The sequence below is a fragment of the Patiria miniata genome, unplaced genomic scaffold (genome assembly GCF_015706575.1).
Source record: "Patiria miniata isolate m_02_andy unplaced genomic scaffold, ASM1570657v1 HiC_scaffold_23, whole genome shotgun sequence".
Taxonomy (NCBI): Eukaryota; Metazoa; Echinodermata; class Asteroidea; order Valvatida; family Asterinidae; genus Patiria; species Patiria miniata.
This window is the reverse complement of record NW_024037062.1, coordinates 3,257,158-3,279,239: the sequence shown is the minus strand read 5'-3', so window position 1 is coordinate 3,279,239 and position 22,082 is coordinate 3,257,158. Positions and strand designations below refer to the sequence as shown.

The window sequence follows — 22,082 nt, the reverse complement described above, 5'->3', positions numbered from 1 at the left end:
GCCCGTCGCGTCGTGCCGTCGCCTCTTAAATTACCGTTTCTAAGCACGTACACTGCATGAGGAAGCGACGCACCTTCACACGTCGCGTCGTGCCATCGTACGTCGCGTCGTGCCGTCGTCCGTCGCGTCGTGCCGTCGCCCGTCGCGTCGTGCCGTCGCCTATTACCTCGGCGCTTCTAAGTAGACTGCTTGAAGAGGCGACGCACACATTGCCCGTCGCGTCGTGCCGTCGCCCGTCGCGTCGTGCCGTCGCCCGTCGCGTCGTGCCGTCGCCCGTCGCGTCGTGCCGTCGCCTGTTGCGTCGTGCCGTCGTCCGTTGCGTGACTGTATCTTTCTTGGCAATAGGTGGCGCCTTCATTCTTCATGTAGGATGGAACGCCGTATTATCGCGGTACTTATCACGTTTCTCGTTCGGAATAGAGATTGCCCACTAACCCTCCAGAATTGTCCTGTCTTATGTGTAGTATAACTCTTCCTTTTTAAATTAATATAAAAAAATCTGACGGGTGGTGAGGTTTATTCCGTGTACGATGCCTGTGAAAATAGACATGCGCAGCGTGTGCGAACGGAGGTGGACTCCCTATTATCGCGGTATGCGGGAAGTGGTTTTTATAATGATCCCAACTTTTTTGTTCATAGTTTATGTTTGACCAAAACACTCCCTGAATAAAGTCTGATATTTTCCCTGTAACGTTCAAGATGATTAAAGACAAAATGTCTGCAGGATGATTTCTTAAGACCCTGCCTTTCCCCCGAAAGGAGAACACAAATCCCCGAGGCAAGTCTACTGATCGGCGATTGAGGGCGCCACTCACTTTACACGGTGTGCCGTTTTATTGTCGCTACGCGCGGTGCTAATTTTGATCCAGTAAAAGTTGTTACAATTTCGCGCTGCAAATATCGTCGTTCGACCTCATTTTACATATGCAGCTGAAGAATGGGAACCAGACAATGGAACTTTCATGGACAGACCGCAATTAAAGATTTATGTTAAAATATAAACGGTACCTTTTAGCAGACACGGTGAGGGAAATTTTGCAAGTTTTGGAAAACGTTAATATTTATTAAAATCGTTAAAAGTCCCGAAAGACACAACATTTTTTAATCGTCCTTTTTATACAACTCGGTAGAAAATCCTTGATGACTGGTGAACTGGATAAAAATCGCCACTTGAAGGAGTTTTGACACTGTAAAAAGAGAAATTTCCCATGCCGCGATAATAGGGATGCTGCGATAATAGGGAGTCCGACTATACTTGTGTTTAAAAAGAAAGGGGCACAATCATACATGTCGCCACTACATTTTAAGTTAAATGGAATGCAGTTTGGCCGCCACCATGCATTAAAGTTTTTATCAGACTTGTGTTTTCTTAAAAAGAAGTGGTTTTCTGGCTAGCTAGAAAATAGCAAGGAAGAACCGGTTTTGTGCGAGCAAAATTCAGGGAACAATCTGTTGATACTGTAACGTCTCTCTAGGGTGAGAGACATTATCAAATAAAGAGTCAGATACAAATATCTTACACACACACTCTAGTACTTTATTCGGGATTATTTACATCTCAGGTCAATAGAGGGCGCACTATATACAATGTAAAGTTACGGCGTACATGATTATCTGTGTACAGACGTAGGGTCTATGGCCAGTGAGCGGACAGCTCGATAATCTACGTGTACATGTCAGGGACTCTGTCGGGGTCAGAGCCCAGATCAACAATCTAACGCATCATACGTGTGGGAGCTCTGTGTAGGTCAGAGCTCAGCTCAAGAACCTACTGGGTGAGAGCCCAGTACAACAATGACCAGAACTGCCATTTCTGCGCGCTTTATATAGACTTTTGGGGGCGCGTCTTAGCCAATGGGAGCATTGGATTCTAGTAGTTATGAATAATGCATCCGTGTACAAAGGCATGGGGAAAGTTCTCTATGGGAGATTTGTACACGACTGACTTAGACATTCTAGTGGAAGAAAGTCCGAGAGCAGTGGTTAGCGGGCGAAGTAGGATCACTCGTGGGTGCGTTACGGGGAACTGATCCTCAAGGAAAAGGGAAAGGGAATAACTTCTCGGTACATAGGTTTGTGTACAAGACTTAGTCTCTAGACTAGGTAAGAATCTACACACTAATGCTATGGAGTAAAACTATGAGATGAAGGACGTAACCTGACCTCTAGCTACCGTAGGTCTCGGCCAGTGGGTTAGCGGGACACACTCGCTGTGGTGTACGGGGTCACTAAGGGGTGAATACACGGGTAGGTTTTAGCGAGCCACATTCGCTAAATGCTTCGGGTCAATGTGGGTCAGATGCGAGGTAAGGTGTGTGAGGGGAATTCGCATCGACTCCGGGGAAAGGTGGAGGGAAAATGGCTAAGTCCTAAGTACATGTCCCATGGCGGTACATGTTCAATAGCTGTGAGAGCTACATGCATTGCGCGCTATACAATGGCGTACTGTATAATGTGCTGCACACTTACACGTGTGTCTAAGACTTTGTGGTAAGCTTCGCGCTGTGTGAGGGCACACAGGATCGCTGCAAGCATTACGCTGTGCATGGAGTGGAATGGATTGGTGTGGAAAGAAGTAAACTACGCAATTTGCGGGAACGCAACAATACTAATAACTTGTTGGAAAGTTCCAAAGTCATTCCAAGAAAGTTGCCGCCGTGAATAAGGGTTTAAAACAAGGGAGGAGGATGGGATTTGCTATCAGCATCAGCAGGGCCGTTCCTCATTCTTTTCTTTTTATGGGATGTATAATAAAATTGGAGTACGAGGGGCTCTGCGAGCTGATGAATCTTTTTGAAAACATTGTATTTGCAACCAGCTTGGGAAGATTTCCGTTTATTTAAGACTTAGAAGCACTGGTATGGATACCTGTGTAAGTATATGACTAAACTGCCTAGAGCGTATTTGTTAAGGTTTTTTTCTTCTTTTTGGAAATTCAATACGCATATAGGGAGTAAAATCAGTTCCACTGCTAGGTTGCGGTGATGGGTGGGTTATAACTTGTCAACACATACCTCGCCAGCGGGCCCATTAGATTGGTGATAACCGGAGAGCGGGAGTTTAAAAAAACTCATCCGGTGTTTAGGCGACGCAGGGACTGGTTTGTGTACATGTGGTTTTTGTTTCTAGTTCACTTAATGATTTGATTTATACCGGCGATAATATGCCGTCCCACCTGTTTTTTCTTTTTTGTGTGTCGGGGGAAACAGTGCATATTTTCTGTGCCCTTTTTACGCACTTCATCAGTCACCCTTTGTTTAATTCTGTTATACGTAATTATTGCTAATGATGGTTAAGAATATTTTACGCGTTAGCATTTCTTGTAATGATCAAATTAAGTGGATTCCTTATTTTTTATTTTTTATTTCGAAATCCATGCCTAAATGACCATTATGTTAGTTCTGTTCTTCAAGAAGTTCCAATAGGACTTGTACGTTCTCCTCATCCAAGTTTTTTTTCTTGGTTGGATGGTGGAGATGGGTTAATCCTTGATCGGACCAGGCCATCTTTTATGTTTTTTTGTCGTTTGTATGCCAGGATGGGATGGGTCGCAAAGAGTGCACTGAGAAAATCATTATCGCTGATCAGATTCCAGTGTTTCAGAAGGGCCTGCTTAAGAGCTGGGTGTTTAATTTGTGGGTGGTAGGGTAAAACAAAGACCAGCGGGATATATTCTTTTCGGTTTTTGCACTCTCTTTAGAGTTCACGCGAGTTTCGCCTTTTTGGGGAAGAAGGGCTAAGTCTTCTTGGTTGTATCCGCGTTTATGAAGTTTGTCTTTGAAGAATTCAGCCTTCTCCTCAAATTCTTTTGAGTGTGTGCATATACGGTCATATCTCATTAATTCTCCCTTAAAGGGAATATACATCATTTGCTTTTGCTGTATGATTTTCAGAAATGGATGGAATTGGGGGGTTGGAAATATATAGCAAATATAGTTACACTGACTTTTTTTAGGTTTTGGGTTCAAAAATGCTATAAAAAAAACAAGAAAAACAATCATTCTCCTGTAGTCTGGTTCCCTGACTCCATTTAAGAAGAAACAGAGCAGTTTACATACATTGGGGAATTGTGAGGTCAGGGAACCAGTCTAGCTGGCTTGTACCTGTTCATAGGTGTGTAATCGATTGCAAACAAGTGCGATGGTCAACTGGGGCCAGTATTTGAAGAAAAAAAGCCCGTTTTTTTCCAACGCTGATCGGCTGATCAGCGTTGGAAATTGATACAAAAATACCACTTTTCTTGAAAATGATATACCAGGTGCCATGATTTTACAGGATGCTTTACACTGTCATTCACTAACAGTCCAGCAAGGTATTTCAAAATGATTTGGTAGTTTTATTTTTTGATGTTTGCAAATGTTGTATTTTCCCTTTAATCAAACCGCCAAACACTGACTTAGCGTGGGCTGAATCTCGAGCAAGATACTGAAAGGTATCAGTTTTTTTGGTTGCTACTCGAGTATCCAGTTTCCCTTCTTTTTTGAACCGTTCACCTTGGTAGATGACGAGGTCGAGGAAGGTGACTTGACTGTTTGAAATTTCTGACGTGAACTTGAGCGTGGGATGAATTTGGTTTAGAGTTTGGACGAGGTCACCGGCTTGGTCTTCGTTACCGTTAATTTTATTAAGACGTTGTCCCTGTATCTCATGTAACTCACAATTGAAGGATTGTGTGGGAAAATAATTTCTTTTTCATATTTGAACAGGGTTATATCGCATATTTCTGGACTGCATTTGCTTCCCATAGCCACGCCAATTGTTTTGTCTGAAGAACTTTCCATTGATTTCAAATATGTTTCGATGCATGATAAGTTCCAGGAGACAGCGAGCGTGTTCTCTTGTAGGTTTGGGTTTTTCAAGCACATGCCCGGAATCGCGTGTATATGTGCTTTGTTGTTTTGACAATCGGAAGCAGAAAATAGTCTATGTATTTTGAAATTGATTGAGTCGGACCTCCGCAACCACTAATAATAGGCCTCCCCACAAACCGTGTACAAACTGTACGACATAGCAATTTGCAACACTTTCACCGCACGGCACGCATGTCATAAATACACACAGGTACATGAAGAATGAAGGCGCCACCTATTGCCAAGAAAGATACAGTCACGCGACGGGCGACGGGCAACGGCACGACGCGACGGGCGACGGCACGACGCGATGGCACGACGCGACGGGCGACGGCACGACGCGACGGGCGACGGCATGACGCGACGGGCAATGTGTGCGTCGCCTCTTCAAGCAGTCTACTTAGAAGCGCCGAGGTAACAGGCGACGGGACGACGCGACGGGCGACGGCACGACGCGACGGACGACGGCACGACGCGACGCACGACGGCACGACGCGACGTGTGAAGGAGCGTCGCTTCCTCATGCAGTGTACGTGCTTAGAAACGGTAATTTAAGAGGCGACGGCACGACGCGACGGGCGACGGCACGACGCGACGCCACGACGCGACGGGCGACGGCACGACGCGACGGACGACGGCACGACGCGACGGTACGATGCGACGGCACGACGTGAAAGCACGACGCGACGCAGATTTGGCATCTATAGAACACCATACGTTGTGTACTCACGTCGCGTGTATGTTAAAGAGGCGACGCGGTGTGTCGTCAATAATTCCCCTTTCGTTGCCCGTTGCAGCGCACCGTCGTGCTTCGCGCCGTGCGTCGCCTCGTGCGTCGGATGGAGACGTCGCTGATTTAAGCAAGTTTTTCCCCTGGGGTTAACCCCACCTCGCTGGCTGTTGACGACTATAGCCGCGGCTTGAAGAAAGGCTATGTGCCGGGAGACGGCTAGATCCGCATTCCCGCACGTACACATTTCATTCATCATGCACATGTGGTTACTACAAGATTGAATTTTATAGAAACAGAAAGCTCGGTGAACACTTATTAGTCATGAAAAGCGAAATTATTCAGCAAAACCACTTATTAATCTTAGTTGAATAGTTGGGGTTTTTTTCGAGCACGGCACACGGGCTCACCAGGGCGGATCCCCTCTCCTCCCCCCCCCCCCCCCCCCAACGAACCCATTTATTTTTTAAGTGACTTCGCAATAAAGGCAGGCACTGCGTACACAACCATTAGCGTGTTAAAGTGGTCAGAAATTGCCTCAGATCGCACCGCAGAGCATCTGGATTCCCCCAAAAATTAGGGGCCCTTTATACGCTTTGTTGTTTGGGTTCCCCCCCCCCCCCCCATTGTGTTCTGGATCCGCCCTTGCAGTGTACGTGCTCGTTGTTCATGGACACGCTCGGTTGATCACATTGGGCTTTCCGTATGCATTATTGTGCACAGCGTATTACACGCATGCGTCCTCAGTGAAAACCGGCGGACAGGTGTCACGGTCTCACTTCTCCAGCGTGCTAGCTTCTCCGAGAGGGAAATTTCGCTTCAACACGCATACGCAAAATTGCGCAGTAGTGTACATTTTCGCCAATTTTATTGTGCGCAGTAGTGTACATTTTCGCCAACTTTTTTGGTGTGCTGAGTCTGGTGTTGTACTGGTGCACGTAAGATCTCGGGATATTTGTATGTATACGTTATTCACAGGGAACCAGTCGAATCCAGAATTTTCGTGGCGTGCGCAATAACCAAAAAGACCACGATTGAGCAAGGAGTTCGTTCTTAGTATTTATTCCCTCATGAAAACACACACATGACACTGGGAACACAAATCAGAATGCTTGCAAGACCATGGAATGACTTGACCCACAGGAAGTGTTACATAACTCATTCTTGGGTGTCCATCACTGTGTTATTAATGGACTTGGTAGACTTCACAACACAGCCCGAGGAAAAGTAAGCACAGTGGACTCATGAGCATGTATCGTGCTCATGTAACGTGCACTGTAACGTGCTCAATTATCCGCCGAATCCAACCGGGACGGGAAGCTAGCACACCGGAGAAGTGAGACCGTGACACCGGTAAAGGTATCGAAAAACTATACCATCCAGGAGGAGTTTTAAGCACGCTTTCTTACTGCTAAAGCCCGCCGCACACGCGTACGATAGCTACCCTACGCGCTGAGCTACGGGCTGAGCTAAAAGATTAAGTGACCAATGAAAGCACAATATTCTTGTCTGTCGGTCGCGTGATTTAAAAAATGGGGACAAACGCCAACAGGCTTTAGAAGATTTGCACAAAAATATCTGAAAATTACGTATACAGAGTACGTGATTTCATTGGCTATAATCTTTTTAGCTCAGAAGGTACCTCGGGTTGACCGCATACGGTGAGTTTTTCACCTCGCGTGGCAAAAGAATTCAAAAAGGATAGATATTTCCCTCACGGCCTCGCGAGCAAACAAATCACCGAACACGGGGATATTTTGTAAACTTCGGGCTGAGCAAACAGCCTCGAATGACTTTTTGCTCAGGACGTAGCTCTCGTGTGCGGCGGACTTTACGGCCTCTATGCCATAAACGGAGGCTGGGTAAGCACAAAATCGGCTGTTAAGCAGCGGATTGCCCATGGGCGGAAAGTACTTTTTGAGCCGTGGCATGAATTGGAGCAATAACGAATGCCACGTGATGTGAGTTCCACCAATCAAATGACAAGGATCTGTATGTCGGTTATATGAAAAACAAATAATGAATGTTTCGCATTCGTGCAATGGTGATAATCGTGGAAAGATGGAATGTTCCATTCAACTCGGCTTCGCCTCGTTGAATGGAACATTCAATCTTTCAACTCATGAAAATATTCTCACCATTGCACTCATAAACATTCATTATTTGTATACTATTCAATGAAAATCACTTCACCTTGTCGCTCTGATTAATGGCTCTGGTATATTGCGTAAGTAAAAAGTTCGAGCGTGGCCTGATATTCACTCCGTTAATCTCAGCCGGGGGGGCGGTCCCCGTAAGATCTCGGCCATTGAGTGACGAACAATTTTGAAACTCGGTACATGCATAGAACAACTCTTCATGAACATACCCAAGAAATTTCATGACTATAGGTCAAAGGGTTTTTGGAATTATGGCTAATTAATTATTCATATGTACGAATGGTAATTCTGGTCCGTGTACACGACGTATATGGGAAAATTCAGTTTTCACGGCGCGTAGCGCAGGAAAAATTTTCGCTGCGCGACAACCCCTTGTCCGATTTTTATATTTTTGGTGTCAAAAGATGCGCAAGGCTCGAGGCTAAAAATTCATAACAGCTCGGGACGCGAAAAAAAAATTGTTAAAGGCTATCGCGGAAAAAGTCGAGGGGGGGTCAGTTTCCGCCCCCGGCCCTTTTAGGGTTAACAACTGACGTGGCATGTGGCTAACTTTGACAGCAGAAAAAAAGTTATTGTGTCCGAAACTGATTCATGCAATTCGTGGGTGTAGAGTACAGTCTACTTCTTTTCTTTTCACTGGCATGTAAATATGGGTCTCAGGCTATATTATGGGCAATTTCTTCCGAGGTTGAGGCCTTGACCAAAACTGAAGGGACAGTCCTCGAATTGAAATTCAGTTGTGTTTGACCATGCAATCAGCTCTCACCTTTTTGGGGTGATTTATGTGCGACTACACGACTTATGGAGACCAACACGTTGCTGTACAACATAAGGACCAAGTGTTGCAGTGCTCATGAAAAACTGTTGATCTCTTTCACAACCTGAACGAAAATTTAGCCCATTTTTTGACACGATCAATAGCTACTTCTCCTGCACGCCATATTATAGCGTGTAATCAGCGAAAACAATACAAGCCCCGTTACTTAATATAGTTCACGTCTTTATTAAAGAAATAAAGCAAATCAAACAAGACGTAAACTATCTAAATACGATTTATTCGAATGAATTTTCAATTCATGTAGATTAAGGATATGCAATAAGTTGGGCAAGGTTTATCTCCACAATAACTTGCTCGTCGAGGAATATCACCCGGTAGCGATTTAAGCATCGTAAAATTATTAAGCTTCGTACAATTATTTAAAAGTTACCAAAAAGTTCAAGCGGTTGCAAAAGGTCTATTTGAAAGATTTAAAAATTATGACAAAATTTGTAGCAGTAAATGAAGTTGTTTTTATTAAAGAACGTTTGTAACGAAGGCTTAATTGTAACGCAAACAACATCACAGACGCCACCTAAACTGCAACATGTCATCTGTTAAGGATTTCCGCTAAGTTGATTTACTATAACGGCTAATGATACCTTTACATGAAGAGTTATGTTGTTGTGATCTAATTCAGCCCTCTTTTGTCAGTTTTATTCGCAGCATGCCTTGTATAAAACACAACTACTTATAATTATGATCTGGCAGAGATTGGCGAAAATCTGTCGAAATATTTTAAGTGTAAACTCAAAACCAGCGGCGTAGCCAGGGTAATTCTCACACGGGGGAGTGGGGGTAGGGGGCTGGATGTTACTGTGGGGCGCCCACTTTCTGTTAAACCATTAACCATGGTGATACACATTTCCAGATTGTTTAGAGGGAGCGTGCCCCCATGCCACGCACCCGTCTACGCCGCTACTCACAACGTTGTACCTAAATTACCGATAAGAACCTGTTTACAGTACAAATAGAAGTATAGGCTACTAAAAGCAAACTTTATAAAAAGCAAGCAGATGATGAAAATATTAACACCTTTTTGTTAATAAAAAGCATGCTGATGATACTCATTATTTGTTTCTCTGTACACACGATTTTTCCTTATGACTTGGGGGAATCAAATAGGCTAGCAATGCTCAAAACAATTGTGCAAGTTTCAAGCTACATTAAACGATCTTGAATAGGATCCCTTGTCTTTGGGACCATCGAACTGCAGCAATTGAGTAAATGATAACATAAGTCGTCCTATAATTCATGGGCGTCGCAGTGTTTTGTGCTTGTGCATGCCCACCTCATCCCCCTAAAGGTACGAGACCATTATTTCCTATATGATGCCTCTCACGAAGAGCTGGATCGAGGTTGTAACTACTGCACTCTATCGGCGATTCCCAGAAACGTCGACGAAGTGAAGTGATATTCACAAATTGTAACCTTCAGTTGTCACATCAAAGTGCATCTTAACTTAAATTTCAACAGGTGGATTATTTATTCATGTCACACAACGTGTTTATCAGGAAAAAAAGTAAGTTATCAAAAAAGTTTTGAATGAATTAGCCCTCGGGCGGAAGTGGGAATTTTTCTACGATTACAGGAAATTTCGGGAGTACGTTCAAACAAATTATTTTCTTTTATTCAATTCTGTCATACTTGTGGGTAGGGTTCACAAAAATACAGCAATGAAATCGTTTCAAAACGTTTCAAAATGGTATTCAGGTAAACATTCCCCTAAATATTTGTTTTATCTATAGACATTCCCGGCCCCTTCCCGTTAAAATTGAGTCAAACGTTTTTAATGTTTATCTACGCTCACCTAGACCAATTCGTTTTGATTTCCGAGCGAAACAGTAATTACATTCTAAAAAAGATATATCTATTTTAACTCAACGCCTCGTCATCCTTGTTTGTAAAACATAAATTATGTGGTTGCTTTCTAAAGCGTAGTACATTATAATGAAGCAATTATACGTTAACATAACAAATCGTATGACAAATACAACACTTAAATAATTCCTTTTATTACAGCAATTACATGAATGTTCTTTGCATATGAATTAAAAAAGAAAGCGCAAAAAGAGTAAATTCTAGTCTTAAGCCTTTACTCGTAGATCGCCAAGCCAAAATATTAAAAGTGACAGCTTTGAGATACACATGTACTCTCTTTTTAACCTTAGACGGTAATTTTACCAATCCATAGATTCCTCTTTCGGGTCGTACTTGGGGCTGTTCTCAGAGTAGAACTGGGCGAAGAATCGGCGATGTTTCGCTATCAGATGATCCTCCTTCACAAACGGGGGGTTACGAACGTACTTCTTGTTGGCCCACACCGGAAGGTCACCCCAAATCTAGCAGAGGTAATCATATTATCATTAATTTCGAGGCAGGCAGTATATATGATGGGGAAGGCATCCCGACTGGCGAACATGTAGTGGGGATGGTGAAGCAAGGCTTGTTTGGGTAGATTAACAGGCAGCAGGATGAAGCAGGCCGGTGTAGAGGTAGGTATGGTAGCCCGTTCGCTATGAGGTCCGGACAGGACCATGTTTAATTAGTCTTAATAATGCATGTACATGTATCTGATTCAATTTATGCTGGGAACTTGTTGGAGTACAGGGTGAGTCAAAAAATCGAAACCCAAATGTCGGGACAATTGTTTAACTGAAGTTCTGCATGTAGTACTTTCAAAATCAAGGATATGAAAGCCCCATTCATAAGCTTTCTTTTAGTACAAGAGTCATTCAAATCACATGTACTTTTCAAGTTACGGAGTTTTAAACGCAACCACCGTTTTAAAGTTCTGGCCACGGATCACACAAAAGGTGTGTGTTCTTTCAGCAAAACGCCAATTCACACACATCCTTTATTTGTTTTCGTGTTGCTGAGAGAACACTGAACTTTTTTGTGATCCGTGGACAGAACCTTAAAACGGCGATTGTGTTTAAAACTCCGTAACTTAAAAAGTACATAAGTGATTTGATTGATTCTTGTACTAAACGAAAGCTTATGAATTTGGCTTTCATACCCTAGATTTTGAAAGTGCTACATGCAGAACTTCACTACAAAAATGGTCCCGACATTTGGGTTTCTTTTTTTTAATCGCCCTGTATATCCTAGGTTGATTTCATTATTTGTTTTTTGTACTCTGCGGCTCTTGATTCATTTGACTTGTACAACAAGAAGCGAGAGTGGATCAATGTGGCTCCACAATGCTGGTCCTAAAGGAACACATACCAATGGGCCAATGATCTTCTCGCCAAAATGAGACGCAGTGATGACCTGCGTGTGAACTATGGTGATCAAGTGGAAGGGTAGACACGACAGCAGGCCTACGGGAAGTGAATGACAAGTAAGGGCTGACATGGCTGAGGAGGAGGAGTGGCGATAGGCGCGGTTAATTGGGAGGGGAAGGCGGAATTCTAACCTGGTAGTACTGTTCATACAAGGCCTTCTTGCCAATGTAGAATGAGATGGGTCCTCTCCGGGTATACCCAGTGGTCACAATCCTCTGTCGCATGGGTCCAGCAGGAGTGACGGTTAAGACCAATTGTAGCTCACCCAGCAGGGGACTGTCCATGTGGAAATGGGCGAAGCAGGGTCCTATCTGTCATGATCAATCAATATGCGAAACAGCATTTTATGCCTGTTTCCGATTAATTACCCTGTATAATAATTACACGGTTCGCTCCGCAAGCTTCAATATAAATATTAATATGTACACCAACGGATAACATTTTGGGTTCAGTTTAATTCACGAATATGGCATATTTTATTCGTCCTTGTTTCTATCGATTCATCTTACGTGGATGTCGACATTTGGCTTATATTATACAGCAGCTTACAGGTCCTAGTATCCCCCTTTTTATACTTTTTTTCATAAAGTTATATTCCGAACATCGGGATTGGTTTTACAATGAGCCTGATGTGGGAAAGTTCTCTACTCATACCTGCTCGATATGGAAGGTGTTTGCCGGCAGGTTGAGCAGATTAAAAAAATACGGGGGTTTGGTGGACATACGAAGTACAGCCACATGCTTGTCGGTAGGGTGTGGCTCCCAGCTGACGTCGGTAAAGTGGGCCTGACCAACGAAAGCCCTCCTGTCAGGGAAAGGGAAACATGATATTTACTTTACGAAAATCTAAATGGAAATTACGTTTTAAGTTTTGGAAGTTTTGTCACAGGAGCGAGGCCTCTCGACTTCGCTTGCTCCATCCGCCTCTATCCAAAGACATGGTAACCAGTTTCCTTGTGCTATCGTTGCATAGTCCGACCGCTGCCGTTAGGCTCCTCTTTAACAACTGGTGCCTAGACTACAATCAGACGGCGATATTGTCTTGGAACACTAAAGTTAGCAAATTTGCTAACATGGAAAATGTCTGATATCAGTGAGAAAACCCTGTCTTCCTTTCAGGACGGATGATATAGCGAGTGCCCTTTTAACATCCAACCCCCAATCAAAATGACCTTGCTATATACGCCCTTGAACATTCAGTGTTTTGTGAACTATATTAAACTGCGTTTCCTGAACAGGTTTTCGTGAAAGGGATTAGCGGTCACAAGCGCCTTTGGATAAGGCGGTACATAGAAGAATTCCGGGGTGACTCAATAAGAAATTAACCTTGACTAATGTTTTTTTTACACAAGCAATCAAGGTTGATATACCGATGAGATTATGTATTAAAAGAACATAAGAACTCATGTGAAAAAAAATCATTGAAATTAAACCATGCTCCCAATGGTTATGCATGTATTACCAAAGCCATGTTTACAGCTATGTCCACGGAATGCCATTTTGAAGCTCTGCGCAGTTCGGTGTCAGTACCAGAGATTTACACACATGCATTCAATTTCAAATGCGATTTTAAGAAACTAACTGAGTTAAGATTAAAATATTATTTTTACTGCCAGATTTGGTTTTGTAATGAGCAATTAATCAAGTAGCTTTTTTACTGCAATGAGAATGATGTTTTTGTTCACTGTTTTCCTTCGAAACTTTTCGTTCATAATTTTTAAAGGGTATTCATCAATGTGTAGGGTGGGGTAAGGGTTAAACGTCCTTACTCGCAGCTGAGAAGCTGCCGTGCGAAGGACGAGGCTACAACGTGACCGAGCCGAAGGAATGTAAAGCAGCAACGAAGCTACGGGGGGCCGTTGGCGGGGGGAAGGGGGCTCAGTCTCCCCATAAAAAGTTCACGCCCCAGGTGCCCCCCCCCCCCCCACCTGGAAATTGACATCCCGAGAAAAGCACAGCCGTATGAGTTACCATGATTAGCTGGAAGAAAATGAGTCCCCTTTTCCGCGATTTTTTTCCGCTTTATGTAGCCAAATTCCCATATTTTCCCATTTGACCCGTTCTATGTATTAGATAAGTTTGATTATGTTCCGGCAATAAAAAAAAATAAACAAATCTCAGTGTGTTGGGTGATTACCCTTTAAGTGAACCCTTAAGTTAAAAGAAAGTTGGCATTGGATACTTCGCACAATGTTTGCATTGGTAAATTTCATGCTAAAAAGCTTTGTTAATATACACCTTTTTCCGCGTATCCAATATGGACGCACTTGCCGTCTTCTCCCCGGTATCTCCAGCCATGGAAGGGACATTCGATGCATTCACCGTGCACTGAGCCACCTATGGCCAGATTGGCGCCTAGATGAGCACAGTAGGCGTCAACGACGTAGGGCCGCCCACTTTCTCCTCGGAATACCACCAAGTTCTTACCTAGAAAATGCGAGGGAGCCGGTACTTAAATGACCAATAATAATGACAAGTGTATACCTTGCTTGACGTTGTGGCATCACTTAGTTTGCGTGGGGTGAGTCTCCATATAATTCATTTATTTCAACTTAGGTTAGTTTTTCAGTTGGCCTACCAGCAACGGCAACGAATATGTGCTCCTTCTTCTTCAATTCAGACAACATCAGGATAGACATCCAGCCATTCGGGTAGACAGGGGGAACGTCTCCGACCTTCCGACATCTCTTCAAATCCCTCACTCGTTCCTCAGCCGATTTGCCGTCGGCTGGGCCGTCCACTAAATACGTATATTTGGTCTCGTCGCAGTAGAGTGCCAAGGGCTCAGTCACCGCCTTGTACAGCTGAACAGCAAAGTAAGTCAGCACGGCAGCAAGTCCGTAGACAAGAAGAAACTTGAAGCCAGAACTGTGGACGACTTGGTTGATTTTCTCAGAAACAACCTCAGCTGAAATGTTGGCATTCTGCACGTGATTAGCGAGCTGCTTAGCTGAATCTTCAATGATCGGAGGACGGGTGACGAAATCTGCCAGGAAGACCGGCAGGATGAAGGATAAAACTCCAGCTTTTGAGACGGCCATATCTAACTGAACCTATCAAACATGGTATGGGTATGCGCCTAAACTGATCGCTAAGCGGCAGTGTCTGATTTTAAGGTCAGCGTTATATTGAGTGGCCACCTCAGTTATCTTTGATCGTTAATGGGACCAACAAACTTTAGGCCAGACAAAAATTGACTACTATTTTCATCTTGCCACGCATCGATTTCGATACTGTTGGTTTTAGTTGTACTGGCTTCTGTGAATATAGGCTTCACAGATAATGTGTGCCGTACAGTGTCATTAAAAAGACCACTATAAAATTGTGAAAGCACGACAGCTTATGAACATCAGGCAGGCTTCTAGCGCACTTTGAAGACTACGTATTTCATCGACCTTAACCCTAAAAGGGCCAGAGGGTGGAATCCGCAACCCCCCCCCCCCCCCACCCGTTCAATTTTTCCCGCGATACCCAAGCTTTCCTGACTTTTAAGCCTCGAGTCTTGCGCATCTTTTGATACCAAAAACATAAATTCCGAGCATGGGTAAGCGCGTAGCGAAAATAATTTCGGCGCTATACGCGCGGCAAAAACTGAATCTCCCCATAATGTACACAAAGCAGAATTACCATTGGTGCATATGAATAATTAATTAGCCATAATTCCAAAACCCTTTAACCTGTAGTCATGAAATTTCTTGGGTATGTTCATGTTAAATTGTTCTATGCATTCACCGAGTTTCATAATTGTTCGTCACTCGATGGCCGAGATCTGAGGGGGTTGGGGGTTGGGGGGTGGTCAATTACTACCCCCTACGCACGTAGGTCACTTGCTAATGCATATTTATTTAACAGTTTTGGTGCTGAGTTGGTGGGTGCCGAGTTGACAAGGTGCCGAAATGACCGGTTACAGTACAGTGGAGCCCTACCTTGACATCATAAAAAAAAATGGGCTTGTAGCAGATGTTCCCTGCGGCTTTGGTTGTGCTTATGGCTTTCAGCAGGGGGGGGGAGCGTTTTAACTTTTATTTTGTTCGGAGTCAACATTTATTGAGATAATTTCATCGAGACTTACATAATACATTTTAATGTTTTGATTTGAGATGTACAATTGCCGATGAAATAGCAACGCAAAATGGTGATTAGGCGACTTTTTTCCGAGCTGCATACATACGTATCGCGTGGATGGACCATTTATAATGGTACCGATAAATGAATAGTCTGAGTATCTTCCGTTGTTCAATGGAGCCCTCTCCGTAATCAACGTGTGATACATTTATCTGATCGAGCAAATGCTTAAGCGACCCCAAGCGCCAGCCAATCGAAGTTGACTGTAAAGTTGTGACGTCATTTTGATTAGAAACGTAGATTAAGCTGTTGATTGGTTAATTTGACTGCTATGTTTTTGTAATACTACAGCGGGTTATACCCGCTAAATGGTCAGAATCTTGAGGCCAAGACGCAGTCTTGTTTTGCATAATTAATCGCCGAATCTGCTCGCATATCATAGACCCTTGCTGTGCAAGGGGGTATCCCATAGACCAGTAACTGGGGTGCTAGAACTCCTTTGATTAGGTGTCGTCCAACGGGTCACAGAAGACTCGATATTATAGGCGCCCGCTGAATGGTCAGAATCTCGAGTTCAAGACACAGTCAAGTTACATAAATCGCCGAATCTGCTTGCATATCATAGACCCTTGCAAGGGAATATTCCACAGACTAATAATGAGGCGAGCTAGGCCGAAAACCCAATCTCACAACACGTGTCAGAGGCGTAGCCAGCGAGGGATTCCTTTGTAAAGACTGCCCTTTATCATTCAAGTTCCCCCTTTTTCACCAGTGTCCCCCCCCCCCACCAATATATCCAATGAGTACCCTCCCCCCTCTTTTTTGTTTAACAAGTGCCCTTGTTTTCAGGGGTTATTTTAAGTGTCATTTGGGGGTTAAAAAAGTGCCCTTTTTTTACCAGTGGCCGTTACGAGTGACGGTTTAATCAACGCTAGCTTCCCACTTTTTTTCATTTTTTTTTACAATATTACTAGGAAACTAATTTAATCATTATTTGTTTTCCCTAAAACAAATCTCTACAACTAGCATTGTTCTAAATTATTTCTGGCGCAGTTGTATGGGGGGCCTGGTCCAACAAATCTCCACTTTTTTGTTATATTTTTAACAAATGGGTGTTCTTCTAGCTTAGTGTTTCTCCCCCACTACTCCCTTTATTCTCTCACTGCCCCAAATTATTAACACTATCGGCTAACCATTTTAATCACCTAAAAACTTTACTCTAGAGGCGCGTTTTCTGAAAGTTAAAAGTCTAGTCATCGCTCTAATATTTTTCTTATCATAATAACAGTTCTTAAATCTTACAGTCTTAAAAGCATTAAGACTTGTTTTTGAAGTTTATAGATGATCACAATTAAAGTTGTTCCTTTGAATGGAGAAATAAACATTTGCATTAAGTGTTCGGCTTTAGTTGAGGCCACATGTACTGTATATGCGATAAATACAACGAGAAAATGCCAGCAATAATTTACCTTGAACTGTCAAAGTACTAATATATGTTGTTTTGCACACAAAGTTTGACCTCGCAGTGAGGTTACCGTGATTGTTGGTATCGGGTTTTTTTGTGCGACTATACAAGTTACAGAAACAAACAACTTGCTGTATAAAAAGAGGACCATGAATGCCGCTGTGCTGTTTGGTGTTCAATGAGACAGCTATGAGGGCCGACTTTTGTACTACATGTACCACGAAGAGACAACATCTGACGACTGACGCGAAATCAGCAATGGCCATCCCACAAACTTGTCTCCGACGGTGGCATTGGGTGATCACGCTGGCAACATTCACGCTGTATTTCCTCGTTCTTGGACCGATGTTCAATTTCAGCATATTGTATTTAAGTCTTCAGGGCGAATTCAAGTCCGCTGCGGCAATAACAGGTACAAATCCAATTTTGTTTTCTTTTAACATCCAAGCAGCAAGGCACACAAACTTTAAATCCCTCTCTCTCTTTAATAGCGTTTTGTTCGGACGAAATGACCCATCAGGCTTGATGATAAAATATTTTGGTTCGGTCTTAGTATTGAAAAAGGTGTCAAACAAATTTGATTTTGTGTTAGCCTCTGGAATTCTCTTAGACCCCCTTTACACAGGGTTGCGGCTTTTGGGCCTCCCTTGTGCGACCATAAAACTAGTCAGGTCGCCGTTGGAGGCTCAAAGGAGGCGAATGGTTGCCTAGGTCGTTCAAAGGTGATACACAGGATGTTCAGACATCGCCATGGTTGCCATGGTCGCCGTAAATGTTTGAAAATTTGGATGGATGCACAATGGTCGGCCAATGGTCGCCACGTAATAGATCCGTTCTGTTGCAGACTTTACCGTCAATCTGGGCGATATGCTTCTGCCTCCCTTGTGCCTCCTTTGGCCGACCAATAGCGTGCATTGAACGATGACTGTGGTGGCCGATGTGCCTCCATTTCGGCGTTGGTTGCCGTAGGTTGCACAGGGGAAGCACAGGGGAGGCAGGCAAGTGGCTAATAAGTGGACGCACAAGTCGCTCGTAGCTCGACATGAAAATGCCCGAAAATTGCAGTTTTGGTGGTTCAATGGAGGCAAAAAGATCGCTGGAGCAGTTACATAGAAACAGGATTTTGTGGGTTTAGGCGACCATTGAGCGTCTTGACCATTTTGGTCGTTCATAGCTGGTACAAAGGTCGCAGCCCTGTGTAAAGGGGTCCTTATACTGACATATAATTGATATATGCGTAAATTTTCCATGGAGCTGAATTGAAGAAGAAAAATGTCAAGTATTTTAGTGACCAAAATGGCATCTAATTTGAGACAACGATGTTTCTTGGAGTCGTATGATAATGTATGTTCTTTAATTATGCAAATTCTTTGTATACATTTTGTGTGCAACATAATTGCCATTGACAGGTTGGTTGGGGTCTTTATCGGCCGCCTTAGCCCGACTCTTCAGTCCCGTCACCGTTCTGCTCGAGCAGAGGCTAAGCAAGAGGGCAGTCACGCTGATTGGGCTCGTGTTGTACTGCACAGGACTGTTGACGACGTCATTCGTACCGGCCCTAGGCTACGCCTTCATAACGTACGGAGTCCTATCGGGTGTTGGCGCCAATCTCACGCTTCATTCATCGCTTCAACTGTTGCTGGAATGGTTTGCGAAAGGCAACTTCGCCCGTGCGAGTGCAATCGCTTTGTTGGGATCCACGGGCGGTATGTGCATGGAATTGAACATTTTTTATATATATGTTGACAAATCCGCTTGTGTACAATCAAATTTGACTTTAGTATTCGATTTAAATATCCACTGATTATAAAAAAAAAAAAAAAAATGAAGAAGAAGATGCCACTGTTTTTTTTTTTTTTTGGGGGGGGGGGACATTATCAAATAAAACCGGGTATTGATTTTCAAATATCACAAATCATTGGGAGAAGGTACATCTTTTTTTAAGAGTGAATTTTATTTGGTTTCTTCCAACGTGCAGGTTTGCTCGCCTTCAGCCCATTACTGACAGTACTTATAACTAACTATGGGTGGCGCAATGCACTGAGAGTTCTCAGCGGAGGGATATTCGTGGTGGGCATCGCCGACGGATTGCTTCTGACCGATCCCCCGACTACAGAGGACATCTTCCCGCGGCAAAATAGATCCGAGGACACGGAACAGAATGAACACGATATGCAAAACGTACGGAAACGGGAACGGGAACGGGAACGGGCCGACGAGAGTTGTAAACAGGAGAACGAGGGAAAGGAAAGGACTGAGCTGCTAGATGACGCCATCGTGTCAAGCCACGAGGGTTCAAATACCAAGCCCGATTGGTGTGAAGTGTGGAGAATGATGCAAAGTCTGGAGTTATGGTTGTGGTCTGTTGCCAATTTCCTCACGTTCTTGGGATGGACATTTTTCGACATCAATTTTGTAAGTAGCATATTTACAGCCATTTAAAAAAATCTTTGTGCATCCTCAACTGAAGAAATCACACGGGATTGTTCCATTTTCCACCAAAATTGTGCAATAACTTTCCGTGGTACTTATTTACTGTTTACTAAAGTGCGCATGACAAAATGAATTCTTTAGAGAAAACAACATATGCAAACTTGTGACAAATGCATTTGGATTTAACAATATTCGCCCCTCCTGATGCAGGCCAGTTACATGGACGGCCTCAATCTCCATAGCAACCAGATCTCCTACGTCATTATGGGCTTCGCCGGTGGGGAAATTGGCGGGAAATTGCTCATTGCGTTGCTAGGAGGTCGTCTGCCGTTCAAGTATCTGTATGTCGTAGTATCCTCGTGTCTTCTTGCAGCCGTTCCTCTGGGATTGATGACCATTGTCAAAACGTTCGCTGCAATAATGCCGATTGCAGTAGGTGAGTGTTCAATCTCCGTTTTACCTTATTTTTTTCTGTAAATACCTGGCTTGAAGGAAAAGCATTGTGATAAGAGCTTTATATGTATTCATTAAAAGGCTCAGGAATCCCTGACGTAATCGTTGCTGAAGGATTGAAAGTTAAGAATCAAATAACATGACTTCCCAATCAAAATGGCAAAATCACTTGCGAGGACCTCTGTGTAATACTTTTCTTGTTGCTATATCTTCGAATATAATTTTTTCCCAATTGCACTATGGAAATCACTACCGTGGACCATTTCTGACAACATTTCTTACCGAGGACATCTGATTTATTCTTATTGCTCTCTAAGGTCCACGGTCTTCCTACACCCAAACACTGGTATAAAAAAACGAAGGGTTTTATTTAAAGACTAAAACACAACATCTGTTTCAGCATCTGGTTTTCTGCGATCGGGAGCGTATGGAGTACTGTATGCCGCGGGCGCAGAATTGTTCTTGGAGAAGTATGGACCCAGTACCGTCATGGTTCTAACTTTGGTCCCACCGGGGTTCGGGATCCTAGTCAGTGCTCCTTTATCAGGTACAGTACTGTAACATTGGGATTTTCGAAACCTCGTTCTCCTGTATGGCTTCGGCTCCATCTCAAGCTGCAGAATTATTCGAGCAAGCTACAATTTCTAAATCAAATGGGCACGAACTAAACTTAGGCAGTTTGACATGACCAGGCTCAGGCTCGAGTCGCAAAATTGTAATAACAATAACAGTAATTTTTGGCACTTTTATTTCACTCTTTTAAGCCTTCCTTGTTTTAACTGAACCAGTTGTTTCTTAATCATAATTTGAACTTGGTCTCGAGTCCATATGCCTGAGTCCGAGATTGAATTTGAGCCCACGTGTTACGGAATCTGACGCAGATAAACAGGGCTCGGTTTTTGACCGGTGTTTTTGACTCTGACTGAAGATCATGAGCTCGAGTTCAAGCTCGACATGAACCACTGATTGTTCTTCTCGATTTGTGTTAGTAACACGTCTATTCGTATTTTTGTTCTCTTGCTTTGTTGTCAGGTTCACTGTTTGATGTCACTGGGAGCTATTTCGCCAGTCTTCTCGTCATCGCCGCCATCTTTGTTTGCGCTTCGGCGGCATTTCTGTTCATTCCAGTGCGGAGAAAGATTCGGTCAGGTGGTTCATGTTACTCATCCGCATCACGTGATCAGCAACATGAGTTACAATATCCTGAGGGTCAATGCAATCAGGTGACAATGTAAGCTGAACATTAGTGTGTCAGAAAACTTAATTCAAAGGCAAGGAAGCGAAGCCACTGCACAGGATTTGTTTTCCCAAAATATTGTATTCAATCTTTCACAATTATTAGTCGTCATATAAGTAGCTCTGCTTATTTAATTTCACGTTGAGATGGATATAAATAAAACCTGTTTGCATTCCATGTCAATTTCATGAACAGCGCCCCCTAGAATATCGTGATGCCTGCCCCTGTTACAGGTAATTCTGTCCCCCCTGGTAAATGTGTCCTCCCCGGACACATTTACCGGATCGTGGCCCGATAAATGTGTCCGGGGGGACACTTTTACCTAGGTAAATTTGTCCCCCTCCAGGTAAAAATGTCCCCCTGCCCAACGGTGAAAGTGTCCCCCTGGTAAATGTGTCCCCATACAGTATGTAATGAGAGCAGCAGCGTGTCGCACGCGCCAGTACATGCTGCAAGATTTTAGGCAGTGATTATCACGTGTACATTATGCGTCTCCCTCTACAATGGAAATTCGTCCAATAGGAAATTTCGTTACGCGCTATGATGGGAACACAGACCAATCCAAGTAGACGTTGTATCGTACTAT

The 22,082-nt window shown here is 43.6% G+C and overlaps 2 protein-coding genes across 2 annotated transcripts; one reads left to right on the top strand and one right to left on the bottom strand.

Annotated features, from left to right (window-relative positions):
- Positions 1-10,312: 10,312 nt before the first annotated feature.
- LOC119731385 (cholesterol 7-desaturase-like) lies at positions 10,313-15,006 on the bottom strand. Its single transcript, XM_038204558.1, has 5 exons — positions 14,422-15,006; positions 14,082-14,270; positions 12,569-12,648; positions 11,975-12,154; positions 10,313-10,898 (listed from the first exon to the last, which is right to left on the bottom strand). Exons 1-5 carry the CDS (start codon positions 14,882-14,884, stop codon positions 10,737-10,739), a joined length of 1,074 nt encoding a protein of 357 aa, XP_038060486.1. The 5' UTR covers positions 14,885-15,006; the 3' UTR covers positions 10,313-10,736.
- Positions 15,007-17,412: 2,406 nt separating this feature from the next.
- LOC119731303 (monocarboxylate transporter 13-like) lies at positions 17,413-21,740 on the top strand. Its single transcript, XM_038204450.1, has 6 exons — positions 17,413-17,785; positions 18,783-19,079; positions 19,352-19,788; positions 20,017-20,242; positions 20,660-20,806; positions 21,292-21,740. The coding sequence occupies exons 1-6, from the start codon at positions 17,527-17,529 to the stop codon at positions 21,492-21,494; spliced, it is 1,569 nt and encodes a 522-aa protein (XP_038060378.1). The 5' UTR covers positions 17,413-17,526; the 3' UTR covers positions 21,495-21,740.
- Positions 21,741-22,082: the final 342 nt, after the last annotated feature.

Coding starts and splice junctions, on each gene's coding strand:
- LOC119731385 (XM_038204558.1), bottom strand. CDS start 14,884: ATGGCCGTCTCAAAAGCTGGAGTTTTATCCTTCATCCTGCCGGTCTTC. Junction 12,649..14,081: donor TATTGGATACGCGGAAAAAG/GTGTATATTAAC, acceptor TTTCCCTGACAG/GAGGGCTTTCGTTGGTCAGG. Junction 10,899..11,974: donor TGTATGAACAGTACTACCAG/GTTAGAATTCCG, acceptor TACCTCTGCTAG/ATTTGGGGTGACCTTCCGGT.
- LOC119731303 (XM_038204450.1), top strand. CDS start 17,527: ATGCCGCTGTGCTGTTTGGTGTTCAATGAGACAGCTATGAGGGCCGAC. Junction 19,080..19,351: donor TTTGTTGGGATCCACGGGCG/GTATGTGCATGG, acceptor TCCAACGTGCAG/GTTTGCTCGCCTTCAGCCCA. Junction 19,789..20,016: donor CATTTTTCGACATCAATTTT/GTAAGTAGCATA, acceptor CTCCTGATGCAG/GCCAGTTACATGGACGGCCT.